Genomic DNA, 14357 nt, shown 5'->3' on the forward strand with positions numbered 1-14357 from the left:
TCCTTGCTTCTAAATGAATCATTCACTCTGAAAAAAAGTCTGTCAGAAGATGGATCAATTTAAAAAAGTAGGTTAATGCTGTCCATACAAGTCTATGAAAAGAGACGGAGAGGGCGGGGGAAGAAAAGAAGAGGAAGAGGAGTGTATAGAAAGGGTAGATAGACACAAAGACTGTGGGAGTTTGTACTAAATGCTATACCTTACCCCTGTGCTGAAGTCACAGCTTACACTCTGGCACTGCTCTATAATGTCCTCCATGCTGCTGCTTCACGGGCATGATATAGACATATAGAAGAGCAGGATCTCTTTGTGTGTGTGTGTGTGTGTGTGTGTGTGTGTGTGTGTGTGTGTGTGTGTGTGTGTGTGTGTGTAGGGGTGGAGGGGGGTAGTGTATGAAAAATATAATAGCAGCTAGTCTCCAATGACTAACTTGTCTAAAGAAAGGAAAACTGGTGAAAAATGCCATGTACAGGTTATTTAATGTCCATAAATTGTACTGTTCCTCACATATACCATGACAGTCTCTCCCCATTATTTTTTTTTATTTTTTTTACTCAGAGTAGTACATACTTGCAACAAACTTCTAGCAGATGTGGTTGGTAAATCCACAGTAAGTAAATGTAAACCATGTACAGGTTATTTAACGTCCATAAATTGTACTGTTCCTCACATATAACATATGACAGTCTCTCCCCATTATTTGTTTTATTTTACTAAAAGATTAGTACATACTTGGAACAAACTTCTAGCAGATGTGGTTGGTAAATCCACAGTAAGTAAATGTAAACCTGCCTGGGATAAACATATATCTATCCTAAAAATAAAGGAAATAATAATATAAGAGCAGACTACATGGACCAGGTGGTCTTTTACTGCCGCTTGTTTGTATTTTTCTAAACTTACTATACACTGGTTGTATGTTTTATGCTAGTAAAAAGTATTGTTTTAAATGCCCTACAATTTCATTGAATATTCTCTGCCTTTTTAGTTGTGAAATCCTCTGCCATCTCTATAGCACATTCACCTTTATATTCAGTGCCCAATAGATATATTCCCACTGCTTCTTGCATCTTACACTGAGTGGATTCATCTGTGAAGAAATTATAACATTACACAAAGGGAACTCAAGTAAACAAATACCAACTCAAGTGGACATTCATGGTTGGATAAGGCCAGAGACGAGCACCAGAGCGTGAATAACAGCAGATACAGCAGCACCGGAGACTGGAAAAATTGTCACATTTCCCATTTAAGGGCCTGTGTTATATCGTTTATTGACTTATATGGCCGAAATACAGTTCTGTAGTGGAAAATAAGAAAAACTTAACTTTCTGATATTTCTAGGATTTGGTGATGTTTAGTCTACCCTGACCTGAAGGTCCAAATAAACTTAATTCCATTCAGTTATATGATGCAAATATATAAAAATATGACATAAGACCCCACTGACCCCATGTTTTGATGTCAACTAAACATCAGGAATCTGTCAAAATGGGATGATGATGTAGACCCTAACGTGACTACGCTCAGTACATATCCCGATAGACTGCAGTTATTAAGTCTGGCACAGATACAAGATACGTTCAGCAAATGGAATGAACATAGCTAGAATTAGGGTCCTAATACACAGGCCGATGGCAGCCTGATCAATACTGTAAACGAGTGCCAATTTGCTAGTTCGGCGCTCATTCACTGGACCTATTACACGTCCCCAAAATCATTTAGCAGGGGCTGCACACACATCGTTAGCAATGTTCGTGCAGCCCTTGCCTAAACAGTTCACATTACCTGTCCATGTACCTGGTCACCTCCTGTGCTCTGCTTCCTCCCCGCTCCCGCGTGCTGCAGCTTCAGGCGGCTCAGACAATCACTGTCTGGGACCACCATGGCCAGTGATTGGCTCAGACAGGCCACTCTGGAGCTGCAGCGTGCGGGACCAGGGAGGAAGCAGAGCGCAGGAGGAGACCAAGAACATGGACAGGTAATGTGAACTGTTTGTTGAATCATCAGCCGACGATTTTAGATCTGGGCCTAAAGAAACGTCTCATTGTCTCTATTACACAAAGCGAGAATCAGCCGAAAGACAATATGCAGTTTTCACAGGTTGCCGATATACAGAGTGACCTAAACAACAAAACATGGTGTGAATAGGGTCTATGATAAAACATGTTGTAATCCTTATTAATGCAACACATTACATATTTAATCCTTAAACTTCCTCCTACACTTTATATATAAGTTTTCCTCTTCTGACCATCAGCTCCTGACTATAAAGTCTAGCTAGGCCCTTGTGTGACCAGAGGTAAGGACCTGGCTTGCAGAAGTGCTAGACTAGAGTATTATATGATTCCATAGTTATTTAATTCCAACCCTAGGAAAAGGATTAAAACTCTATATACAGCAGCAGTTTTTTATATTATAAAAAAACATATTAAATAGAAGTCTCTTGTTATGCCTGGATTACTAATAATAATATAAAAGGACTATTTGAGTGTCTGACTTAATATAAAGCTAAAAAACCATAGCAAAGGCTTCATTTCTTTATCTCGTGGAGAAGAACCATTATGTCGCCTTATTACGTGGCCTCTTACATATCTCCGAACTCTATCTCTGATCTCAACAATCACATGTTCAATAGAGGCTCAAACACTTTACCTGATTTCTATTCTGTTAAAGAGCTTAATTTGTTTGCCTGGCTGCCCGTATGCAGAGCGATTAGTATGTTATAATGCCCTTGCTGCAGAGGTCAGGCCATATACCATCTACACTTTTCACGCCGTCGGCTTATCTGGCCTAGCGATGAGCGGCAGCCACCTCGCTCCATGCTGTGACGGGCAATTTGCACGGGCTTACAAGCAGGAAGACAATTTGTCTGTAGCTATGAATCAATTAGGCTGGCTATGATGTCAATTGCCACACAGGCCTTAAATATATGGATCCAGTTTATGATTAAAGCATTCTGTCATATCAAGTTCTTTATGGCGCCCTGGGGAGATTGAAAAATTTAGTGTAGTAAATAAATAAACTGAATTACATTAAAAAGGAATCTGACAAGTCCGTTTACCCGGCAAAACCACTCTAGCTGTCATAGACCCTAAACTAGCCATAGTCCGTCACTGTTATTAGTTTTATAGACAGGTGGTGCCATACCTGAGCTAATCAAAGAATAAGTCTGGGGATTTTGATAATATGGTAGCCGGAAGGGGCGGGTGAGAGCAGAGAGATGTCAGCAGAGAACACGGTCAGACTGAAAAGAAAACAACATTTCCTGCATGACATACAGCAGCTGATAAGTATGGGAAGACTTGAGATTTTTAAATAGAAGTAAATTACAAATCTATATAACGATAAGAAAGAAAAATATTTTTGCTGGATAACCTCTTTAAAGAGAACCTGTCACCCCCCGTCTCCAGGTCTGAAGTTTGTAGGGGTCTTAAAGGGAACCTGTCACCACTCTGCCCCCCCCAACCCCCATGTCGGGCCGACCCATATACTTACTGCTTCCACGAAGTCCCGGTTCCGTAGCCCGTCCCGCCGCTGAGAAATCCTCGCCCAAAGCCGCGTGTGCCCACCAGAGATGAGTCAAACGCCCATAGAGAATGACATCTCAGTCATTCTCTATGGACGTTGGACTCATCTCTGGTAAGCGCGCGGCTTTGGATGGGGATTTCTCGGCGGTGGGACGGGCTCTGGGATCGGGACTTCGTGGAAGTGGTAAGTATATGGGTCTGCACTGGGTGGGGGGGGGGGGGTCGGCCGGCCCTGCCCCGGCACAAGGGGGGGTGACAGGTTCCCTTTAAGACCCCTACACACTTAAGACCTGGAAATTATGGGACATGTCCTATTTTTGTACAGAATTCTGGCACGGATATCCTATAGAACCCTATGGGGACATCTGGATTTCTGGACAGCTCTGGATGTGCATGCAGTAACTGTCCAGAATTCCGGATGCATTTCTTGGCAGCCCAGCTGGGTGCTGACGCTGGCCCTGTAACTGCACACGCTCCTAATCAGCAGGGCATACAGTTAAATGCAGCGCTGTGTTTGACAACCATCGGCTACCTGTACAACACACAGCAATGTAATATGTGACCACTGAATATTATTGGTGCTGTATTCATACTCTGTGCTAATAGTACAACATTTGGGCCACAGATTTTCAAGACTACTGTCAAAGGGCATTGTAATAATAAAAATCTATATGGCTATACAGTTCCACATGTCTTCCACTAACTTCTACTATCTTTTATGCACATATCTGTTTAATAGAAGTCTACAGGTCAGGGGGGTAGGTATAGGAGGTGGAGAGGAATCTGACGGGCCCATAAAGTCTCTTCCCTATATGAGGAGGCCAGTACTATAAATTACCCATAATAGTTGGGGGTCCCATTGCACTGGTTATTTGCTGTATGGGGGAGATTTATCAAACTGGTATAAAGTAGAATTGGCTCAGTTGCCCCTAGCAACCAATCAGATTCCACCTTTCATTTTCCAAGAAATCAGTGAGGAATGAAAGGTGGAATCTGATTGGTTGCTAGGGGAAACTAATCCAGCTCTACTTTACACCAGTTTGCTAAATCTCCCCCTATGTGTCTATAGATTTCTTTTTGGATTTACGGATGTATGCAGCTAACAGGGAAGAAGCTGCGAACGTTGCCTTCAAGTTCCTTATGTAAATATACATATTTTATTTAAGAAACTGCACAAGGGTATCAGAATCCATAATCCATGTATACCTCCACTAGTGCTGGACGACCAGGGCTTTTATATTGTTTATATGGAACTTAGTCTCTAACCTGGATGTGCTGAGGTGTCCAGGGCCGACGTTCCATGGTACAGGAGCTAATCTAGTAGCTAAACATCTTCCTTAATATTTACACAACATGAAAGGAGACAATCTGCTCACTAAATGTAGCAAAAGCAATGGAACACTTATACAAACACAAGTCCGTGCACTCAGCCCAGGTTTGTTCTTGTCCAGTAAGCAGACCAAACAGCATAATAAAGCGCTCCTCCCAAGCAGCGCTGCTTAAGCACATTTATCTCACAAAATTAACTAATGAATCAGAATGATTGTGTTTTACAGGTACTTTATACTCACCGCTCTAACAAAGGTGACAATGTTTGCCATTTTCTATGGTGCAGGTACACTCACAGCTGAAGGGGATATGAGCTTAAAGAGGTTGTCCAGCAGAGAGAAAAAATCTTTCAAATTAACCGGTTTCAGAAAGTTATAAAGATTTTCAATTTACTTCTTTTTAAAAAAATGTCAAATCTTCCCGTACTTATGAGCTGCTGTATGCCCTGAAGGGGGTGGTGTTTTCTTTTCAGTTAGGCACAGTGCTTTCTGCTGCCACCTCTGTTCGAGACAGGAACTGTCCAAAGCAGGAGAGGTTTTCTATGGGGATTTGCTGCTGCTCTGGACAGCTGTCACGGGCAGAGGTAGCGACAGAGAGAACTGTGTCAGACTGAAAAGAAAAACACATTTCCTGCAGGACATACAGCAGCTTATAAGTATAGGAACGCTTGAGATTTTTAAATAGAAGTAAATTACAAAATCTATATAACGTTCTGAAATCAATTGATTTGAAAGAAAAAGATTTTTGCTGGATAACCCCTTTGACGTCAATTGAGAAAAACAGTGAACAAATACAACGGAGAGTCTGTCCAAGCACAGATTTATCAATACTCACTTATTAAATCAAATGCTGTATTATAGCCGGACTCTTTCACATCCCTCGCCTAATATAACTAAGTGTAGCCTTTATTACAGGTAAGGGTTGTCTGGAAAACATGGATACAGCCAATGACTATATCCATGTTTTCCACATAGCCTTAGGGCTTTATCCAACTAAAGCAGCCGCCGCTAATCAAATGCCGAAAGTTCGGGTTTGGATGGACTCGAGCATGCTCCAGGTTCACTCATCTCTACTATGAAGTGAATAAACCCCAACCCATCTAATAGCCAACTACCCCAATATTGCCCCATGTAGTAGTCAACCCAACCACCACTCACATACTCCTAGGCCGCAGGAATGATGGACCATGGACACTATATTCACTATTCTAAAACTGTCTTTGAAGTGAGAAGATGGGAAAATCTATAAATTCTTATGTCCGACAACAATGTAAAAAAAAAAAAAACAAAAAAAAAAACGCACACAATTCAGCCTTATTAGGATTGTGATATAGTCACATTATGAAACTGAGTGCCTAGGGCCTGTATGGAGGCTGTACTACACAACACCCAAGTGCCACTCTACAAGCTCTGTTGGCTGCAATCTGTAAGGACATATTTTTTGCTGTTATCAATGCTGACACAATATTTTTTTCTGTTGGCTTACAATTTTATATGAAGACATAGAGAGGTACACCATGAATTGGGACCCTATTATAGAACTGTACAATGGCCCTGTCCAGGAGGCCTCACATGATTTGCACTGTCCCAACGTTATCTGGATGACTATGGTAAAACTGACAAAGTGATGTATTAGTGATAAGCACAACTTGCATGCTCGAGTCCGATCGTTCAGCATTTGGTTACTTGTGGCTGAAGTAGTTAGATAGAGCCCTAGGGAGTCCAGGAAAACATGGATACAGTCATAGGTCATAGGTTGTATCCATGTTTTCCAGGACCCGCAGGGCTTAATTAGACTTCTTAAGCCACCTGTATCCAAACGCCACATGATAGGACTCGAACATGCTAGGATAGCATGTTAGGCTCATCTCTAATATATATATATATATATATATATATATATATATATATATATATATATACACACACACACACACATCAATGTGATCTCTGAATCCTCTTCCATTTACAGCAACCAAGATCGATCAGCCAGTATCATGGATGCCCTGGTCACCTCCTGACCCTTTGTGCGGCTTCTCTATTAATAGAACAGTTGAATAATTAGCCTGGAAATCTCTTCTGTCAACCAGTAAATTACCTACAGAGAGAGAATTATGTTTGAGCCTCCCGACCACTGCAGATGTATTATATCACAAAGGTCTCACCTCCCATCATTTCAAGGACATTAGGCTAGTGACAAGCAATGCAGCTTCTTCCCATAAGCCTGGAGCATGGGACGTTCTGCACAATGCCATACAGGCACAACACAAGCTTTACTACCAGGTTACTGGGATCTCCGCATGGTGCACAAAATATGCAGGTTTTAATAGGTCTGACCCGTGGTTTCGATTTCTCAGAATGACTCAGCACGCAGACTTCCTCTTTCCTTTCCAAAGACGCAGCATGTACCATCACCCAAAACACAATCAGCTAGATGTTAATAGAATTATAGATGACTTTGCTGAGGTAGCAGGAATTTTAGGTTTCAGGAAATTACTTTAATCACTAAAAGAAAAGTTCATCTGTCTAAAGAGTCATGTCCGCTTCTCACCACTCAGAAACTTTATATACAGCAGTGTGAATGGCTGAGTGTGAGTGCAGGCACATTATAGCAGCAGTGTGTATAGCTGAGTGTAAGTGCAGGCACATTATAGCAGGAGAGGATGGGAAACACAAGGACTGACAGAGACTGCAGGGAGCATGAAGGAATGAGCAGGGCAGATGTGGGCACAGTATAGCAGCACTCTCTGTGCGGGGAGAGAGGGGTTAAAGCTATGGAGAGATTACCTACAAAGTCCTGTCCCCTGATGCAAGCCCCAGCCTGAAGTGGATCTGCTATGATTTGGAAGGAGGGAGACTTCCAGGGTCAGAGTACAGGGCTGTAGACCCCGTTATGCAGACCATGCCCCTCCCTCACTCCCCCTCCCACCCAGTACAGGGAGCTCTTAAACCAAGTTACAATCTTGAAAAACTGTGAGCTCTTCTTGCAAAACGCTGTTAATCCAAGTTATTCTTAAACTGATGTACCACTGTACATGCTTTATTGGCCCCCCCTGCCCCCAGACCCTGCCTGCACCAGACAGTTTTTTTTAGTTGTGCTTTAATTTTGCATTTCATGGCTGTATATCCTCAGTACTACAATTCCCAGAATGCATTGCTTTCCCCCAGCTCTTCATTACAGTCCTGCCACCATGTCTACTCCCCTCTCAAAGATGTTGCAGAACATCTCATTTCACTGCAGACTATTTCACACCAGTGCTAGAGCTTAGATACAAGTTCCAGCCAAGCTTCCTGTGACATCAGAAGATGATGCGTTGTCTCGGGAGAGAGGGAAGAGTTAGGAAGCTGTAGACATAAACGTTTCTATTCTGGCTTCTATTTTCCATTACCTGTCAGGGGTGAAGCACACTGACGCCGGTATTATTAGCAATAACACTCAGTTTATATATCTCAGAGTGATAGTTTTTTTACACATAATTTTCGGATACTGGCGCACCCCTTTGAAGTAATGTGGGCTGTTGACCAGGTGTGGCTTGTGTTCAGAAATTCTGCACTTTTCCTAAATTCCATTAAATATTTACAAGTAGGGTGGGAAATGACATACTGTAGTTTACTGTATATGGGGAATGTACTAAACAGCTGCCTGCCCACCAATATATTATTGATCACTTCTTTGGCAGTACACAGGTCAGACTGTGACAGAAAAACACTGATTAAATGGAACCTGTAACCCCTGCACCCAGGGCAGAACCCACCAGACCCCCCCCCCCAAATACTTACACCCTCCTGCCGGTCCGTTAACATAGAAGTCACTGCCCGCTCATCCGTGTACCCAATATGCAACTTAGTAGAGATGAGTCTGATGTCCATAGGAAATCAGTGCTCCAGTGGGCATCAGACTAATTTCTTCTAATTTGCATATTGGGCATGCGAACGAGCAGGCAGCAGGAGGGGGTAGGTATGGGGTAAGTATAGGGGGGGGGATTCTTCCCTGGGTGCAAGGGTGACAGATTCCCTTTAAGGTAAATAAAGTAAATGGTTAATAGTATGTTCTCTCCGTGTTTGCGAGGGTTTCCTCCGGTTTTCTCCCACACCCAAAACATACAGATAGGTAAAAATTAGATTGTGAGCCCTATTGGCGATAGGTAGCAATAATTGGCAAAAACTATGTAAAGTGCTGCGGAATCTGTGTGCACTATACAAATAAAAGCGTTATTATTGCTCGCTGAGGGTTATAGCACATCTATTCCTGAAGCCAGAAATGTTAGTGCCCCCTCCTGTTTTTGCCTATAGAAAGTGGTAGTGTCTATGCATCTCATCTCTATCAGAGACTATGGAAACCTCATCTGGTTGAGGGCTTCTACAGCGCCTTATGTAACACTTCTCAGCACCCAAGGTGAAGACGCCTCGGTTCTTGAACCGTGTAATGAAAAGGAAGGCTGTGTTAATTATTTTCATGGATTAATTCTCAGGTGAAGGATTTACAGAGGGACGAGGATCCCTGATTTATGTCACAGGTCGCTCCTGCCTCTGCTGGAACATCTCAAAAGGTAAAAAAATAAGTAAAAGGACAATGTGTTCTCATAGCAAATAAGGGATTAGTCCTCCTAGAAGAGAAAATCCGGTGCTATTAGAGAAAACAAAACCTATGTATACCTTTAACATGCCAAAACTAGGATACATTTATCATTGTACTTGTCGGAAACGTTTGCATTTGCACAAAGATTTTGTGACTTTTTGCCTTCCACTTGAGTCATCCTATCAAATCTCCTAGAAGGAAGTCACATTTGCTTAGACTTTTGCAATAGCAGATTTATTAAAAGGGGTAGTGAGGTGTTCAACATTTATTCACTAAATAACACACATTACAAAGTTATACAACTTTGTAATGTGTGTTATTTAAGTGAATGGCCCCCTTCCCCGTGTTCCCCCCCACCACGGAAGTGTGATGCCGTATACTCACCGAATCACTGTCGACGCCGGCTGCCATCTTGGGTCCAACACATCTTCAGGAGGCCGGCCGGACCGCTCCAGCCTTCCCTCATGCCGCCCCCCCTCCAGCGTGTCATCATCTGCTTAGCTGCGATTTGCTGAGCATAACTATAGCCGAGTATACAGCATAATACTTCCGGGATGGGGGGCCATTCACTAAAATAACACACATTACAAAGTTTTACAACTTTGTAATGTGTGTTATTTAGTGAATAAATGTTGAACACCGCACCACCCCTTTTAATGAGAAAATGTTAAAGGAGAAGCCTGGTGAAAATTTTTATTAGAGTATTGTATTGCCGCCCAAAAGTTATACAAATCACCAATATACACTTATTACGAGAAATGCTTATAAAGTGTTTTTTTCCCTGCACTTACTACTGCATCAAGGCTTCACTTCCTGGATAACATGGTGATGTCACTTCCTGGATAACATGGTGATGTCACTTCCTGGATAACATGGTGATGTCACGCCCCGACTCCCAGAGCTGTGCGGACTGTGGCTGCTGGAGAGGATGATGGCAGAGGGATGCTCAGTGTCCCTTCAGTGCCCTGTGTCCCTCAGTGTCCCCCTGCCATCATCCTCTCCAGCAGCCACAGCCCGCACAGCTCTTGGAGTCGGGTCGTGACATCACCATGTTATCCAGGAAGTGACATCACCATGTTATCCAGGAAGTGAAGCCTTGATACAGTAGTAAGTGCAGGGAAAAAAGCACTTTATAAGCATTTCCTGTAATAAGTATATATTGGTAATTTGTGTAACTTTTAGCGGGCAATACAATACTATCATAAAAATTTTCGCTGGACTTCTCCTTTAAGTTGTCACACATTTTTTGTGCACATTTTTGTGTTCGTCCTATGGTAAAATAGACATATCTATGTTCCTCAAGTTGGTACAATTAAAACGATATGCAACGCACATAACTTTTATATTGTTTGTTGGCATTTAAAAAAATAAAACCTTTTTCAGAAAATAAACGTTCCTTAGAATTGCTATATAACCATGATTATAGCGCTTTTATCCTTTGGTCTATGGTGAGGTGTCATTTTTTGCGCCATGATCTGTACTTTCTATCGGTACCTTGTTTGCGCTTATGCCTTCTACTGGTTTAAGCCGTTTACAGGTTTTTGCGCTTATGCCGTTTACCGTGCGAGATTAGTAATTAGATAATTTAATAGTTCAGTCGATTACGCACTCGGCGATTCCAAACATGTTTGTTCATTTATTTATTTTAAAATGGGAAAAGGGGGTGAATCTGACTTTTATTAGGGGAGCCTACAGTATAAACAGTATTTGACATTAGCAGGGAGACAATTGGTGACAATATTGGAGCTTTCACTGTAAACAAATCCCATTGTGCAATCAGTACTGCAGAACAAACAGGAGCCTTCCCATCCACAGTGCAGGATGGAGCAGCAGATACATAACTGGGACACCACTTGTTGGTGTTCTGGAAAAGGAAACTATTCTGGAGATATCTCATCAGACTTTTTTCCAATGCATCGAAAATAAATTAGCACAAAATTTTACTAATTTCTGTCAGCTCCTATGTTATATCTCCCTAGTGTCCCTCTTTTGGAGGGACACTCCCTACTTTTCCCTACTTATTTAGAGCGTGGAACAACAGCAAAGATACATCAGACAACGTAGAAGGGAATTTCTATAGGGAGACCTGTCGCACGCTACCATTGTGTGTCTGAGGGAAGAATCACACCTGTCACCTTGCTGCGGGCCATAGCTTTACATGCTGCTGCCTCCTACTACACAGCTCTATGGCCCGTCCCACAATTCCCCAGTTTGGAGCAGGTATGACAATATTCCGGCACATATCAAGTTTAAAAAGAAAAAAAAAAAAAGTTTTTACAACTTCCCATGTAAAGACCTCAACAAGATGATTATTCCTTTCTGCAGAGAACATAGGGAAACAAAGCTCTGCAATCAATGCCAGTGAGACTTAAAGGGGCTGTTCTGTATCTGATCAGGATGCTTGAGCAGAGAGTGGTTACAACGAGCGTCACTCAAATAGGAGAACCCCTTTAAATTTCAGTATTTAGGCAATTTATGGACCTGTAAGCCGACCCTGACATTATCCCGTCCCACTCCAGCCACCATGAGGGGATCAGGATCGGGTTTTCCTGTAATACATCTGTGTGCTCTGCAGTTTTCACTGGTCGTCATTTACCCTCAATTATAGGAAATAACACGATCAGGATGGAGGTCACAAATAATAACCTACTGTGATACAACTGATAGACTGCAGCGGCATAGGTAGTCACTTATCAATGGATGGGGCTGTCAGGGCTACTGTACTAATATCTACTGTCACTTATCATAAGTGTGTATAGAGCGAAGGCAGGCAAAGGGGCAGAGTCATTACAGATCTCAATGGAACCGAAAGTAAAAGGTCCCAACTAGTTGCTGTATGTAGCTATAGTGCAACTATGTCCCAACTATGTAGCTATACTGCCAGTTGTTTCCCTGAAGTGGAGTGGGCATACACCAATTCACTGGCAAATGCATACACTGTCACACATTACATCCACTGGGCTCAGTGACATCATCAGACGCTACATCCACTGGGCTCAGTGACATCATCAGACGCTACATCCACTGGGCTCAGTGACATCATCAGACGCTACATCCACTGGGCTCAGTGACATCATCAGACGCTGCATCCACTGGGCTCAGTGACATCATCAGACGCTACATCCACTGGGCTCAGTGACATCATCAGATACTGAGTACACTGGGCTCAGTGACATCATCAGACGCTACATCCACTGGGCTCAGTGACATCATCAGACACTGAGTACACTGGGCTCAGTGACATCATCAGACGCTACATCCACTGGGCTCAGTGACATCATCAGACGCTGCATCCACTGGGCTCAGTGACATCATCAGACGCTACTTCCACTGGGCTCAGTGACATCATCAGACGCTACATCCACTGGGCTCAGTGACATCATCAGACGCTACATCCACTGGGCTCAGTGACATCATCAGACGCTACATCCACTGGGCTCAGTGACATCATCAGACACTGCGTACACTGGGCTCAGTGACATCATCAGACACTGCGTACACTGGGTTCAGTGACATCATCAGACACTGCGTACACTGGGCTCAGTGACATCATCAGACACTGCGTACACTGGGCTCAGTGACATCATCAGACACTGCGTACACTGGGCTCAGTGACATCATCAGACACTGCGTACACTGGGCTCAGTGACATCATCAGACACTGCGTACACTGGGCTCAGTGACATCATCAGACACTGCGTACACTGGGCTCAGTGACATCATCAGACACTGCGTACACTGGGCTCAGTGACATCATCAGACACTGCGTACACTGGGCTCAGTGACATCATCAGACACTGCGTACACTGGGCTCAGTGACATCATCAGACACTGCGTACACTGGGCTCAGTGACATCATCAGACACTGCGTACACTAGGTTCAGTGACATCATCAGACACTGCGTACACTGGGCTCAGTGACATCATCAGACACTGCGTACACTGGGCTCAGTGACATCATCAGACACTGCGTACACTAGGCTCAGTGACATCATCAGATACTACACACACTAGGCTCAGTGACATCATCAGATACTACACACACTAGGCTCAGTGACATCATCAGGGCTCAGTGACATCATCAGATACTACACACACTAGGCTCAGTGACATCATCAGGGCTCAGTGACATCATCAGATACTACACACACTAGGCTCAGTGACATCATCAGGGCTCAGTGACATCATCAGATACTACACACACTAGGCTCAGTGACATCATCAGGGCTCAGTGACATCATAGGTGCACTTGAACTCACCGAAATCCAGGAACTGCTTGATGGAGAGAGGGGAGGGGGAGAACTTGGAGTAGTACTCGATCTGATTGGGGATGGTGTTCTTCAGCAGGTAGACGCACAGCCGCATGGTGCTCCTCTGCAGGTAGGTGACCACGTACCGATACCAGGATCAGCAATGACCACATCTACATAGTGACAGAGCGCAGCGCCATGTATATGAATGGAGAGCGCAGCGGGCGGGGATGCAGCTCACTAAGGTCCACAACACTGCTAGAGATCGCCAGTAATAGGAAGCGGAGAGCCACGGCTCACAGGCCCCTCCTACCCAGCCGCCGAGGCCTCGGACACGCCCCCCGACCGCGCGTTCCCGCACGTAGCACGTTCACACCGGCATTCCTGCTTCAAGATACAGGCCGCAGAGAGGGGGCGTGCCTGCCAGCTCTTCCCCGCCCAGTCAGCGTTTTCTCCTTCCTGATTGGTGGAGCGGTATGACAGCTTTCATCCCGTTTAGGTAGCGCAGGTAAATAGTGGGCGGGGCGCGCTGATACATGACGTCATCTTGGGACTTGGCTCAAAGGATTTAGGAACGTGTCAGTTTCCTCGTGATGACACCTGAGCTGCCAGCTGAGAGGTCGCTATGTGACGCCGCAAACACTCTGCTTTACAGCATCCATGGCGGCTA

The 14357-nt window shown here is 43.8% G+C and overlaps 1 protein-coding gene across 1 annotated transcript in view; it reads right to left on the reverse strand.

Annotated features, from left to right (window-relative positions):
- Positions 1–14106, reverse strand: part of PDK3 (pyruvate dehydrogenase kinase 3) — a 48187-nt gene extending 34081 nt beyond the window's left edge. The window contains exon 1 of the mRNA XM_069944488.1: positions 13697–14106. Within this exon, the coding sequence (XP_069800589.1) occupies positions 13697–13802 (106 nt within the window). The 5' untranslated portion in view covers positions 13803–14106. The remainder of the gene's footprint in view (positions 1–13696) is intronic.
- Between the last annotated feature and the right edge of the window lie 251 nt (positions 14107–14357).

This window comes from Dendropsophus ebraccatus, chromosome 11, assembly GCF_027789765.1.
Source record: "Dendropsophus ebraccatus isolate aDenEbr1 chromosome 11, aDenEbr1.pat, whole genome shotgun sequence".
Classification (NCBI taxonomy): domain Eukaryota; kingdom Metazoa; phylum Chordata; class Amphibia; order Anura; family Hylidae; genus Dendropsophus; species Dendropsophus ebraccatus.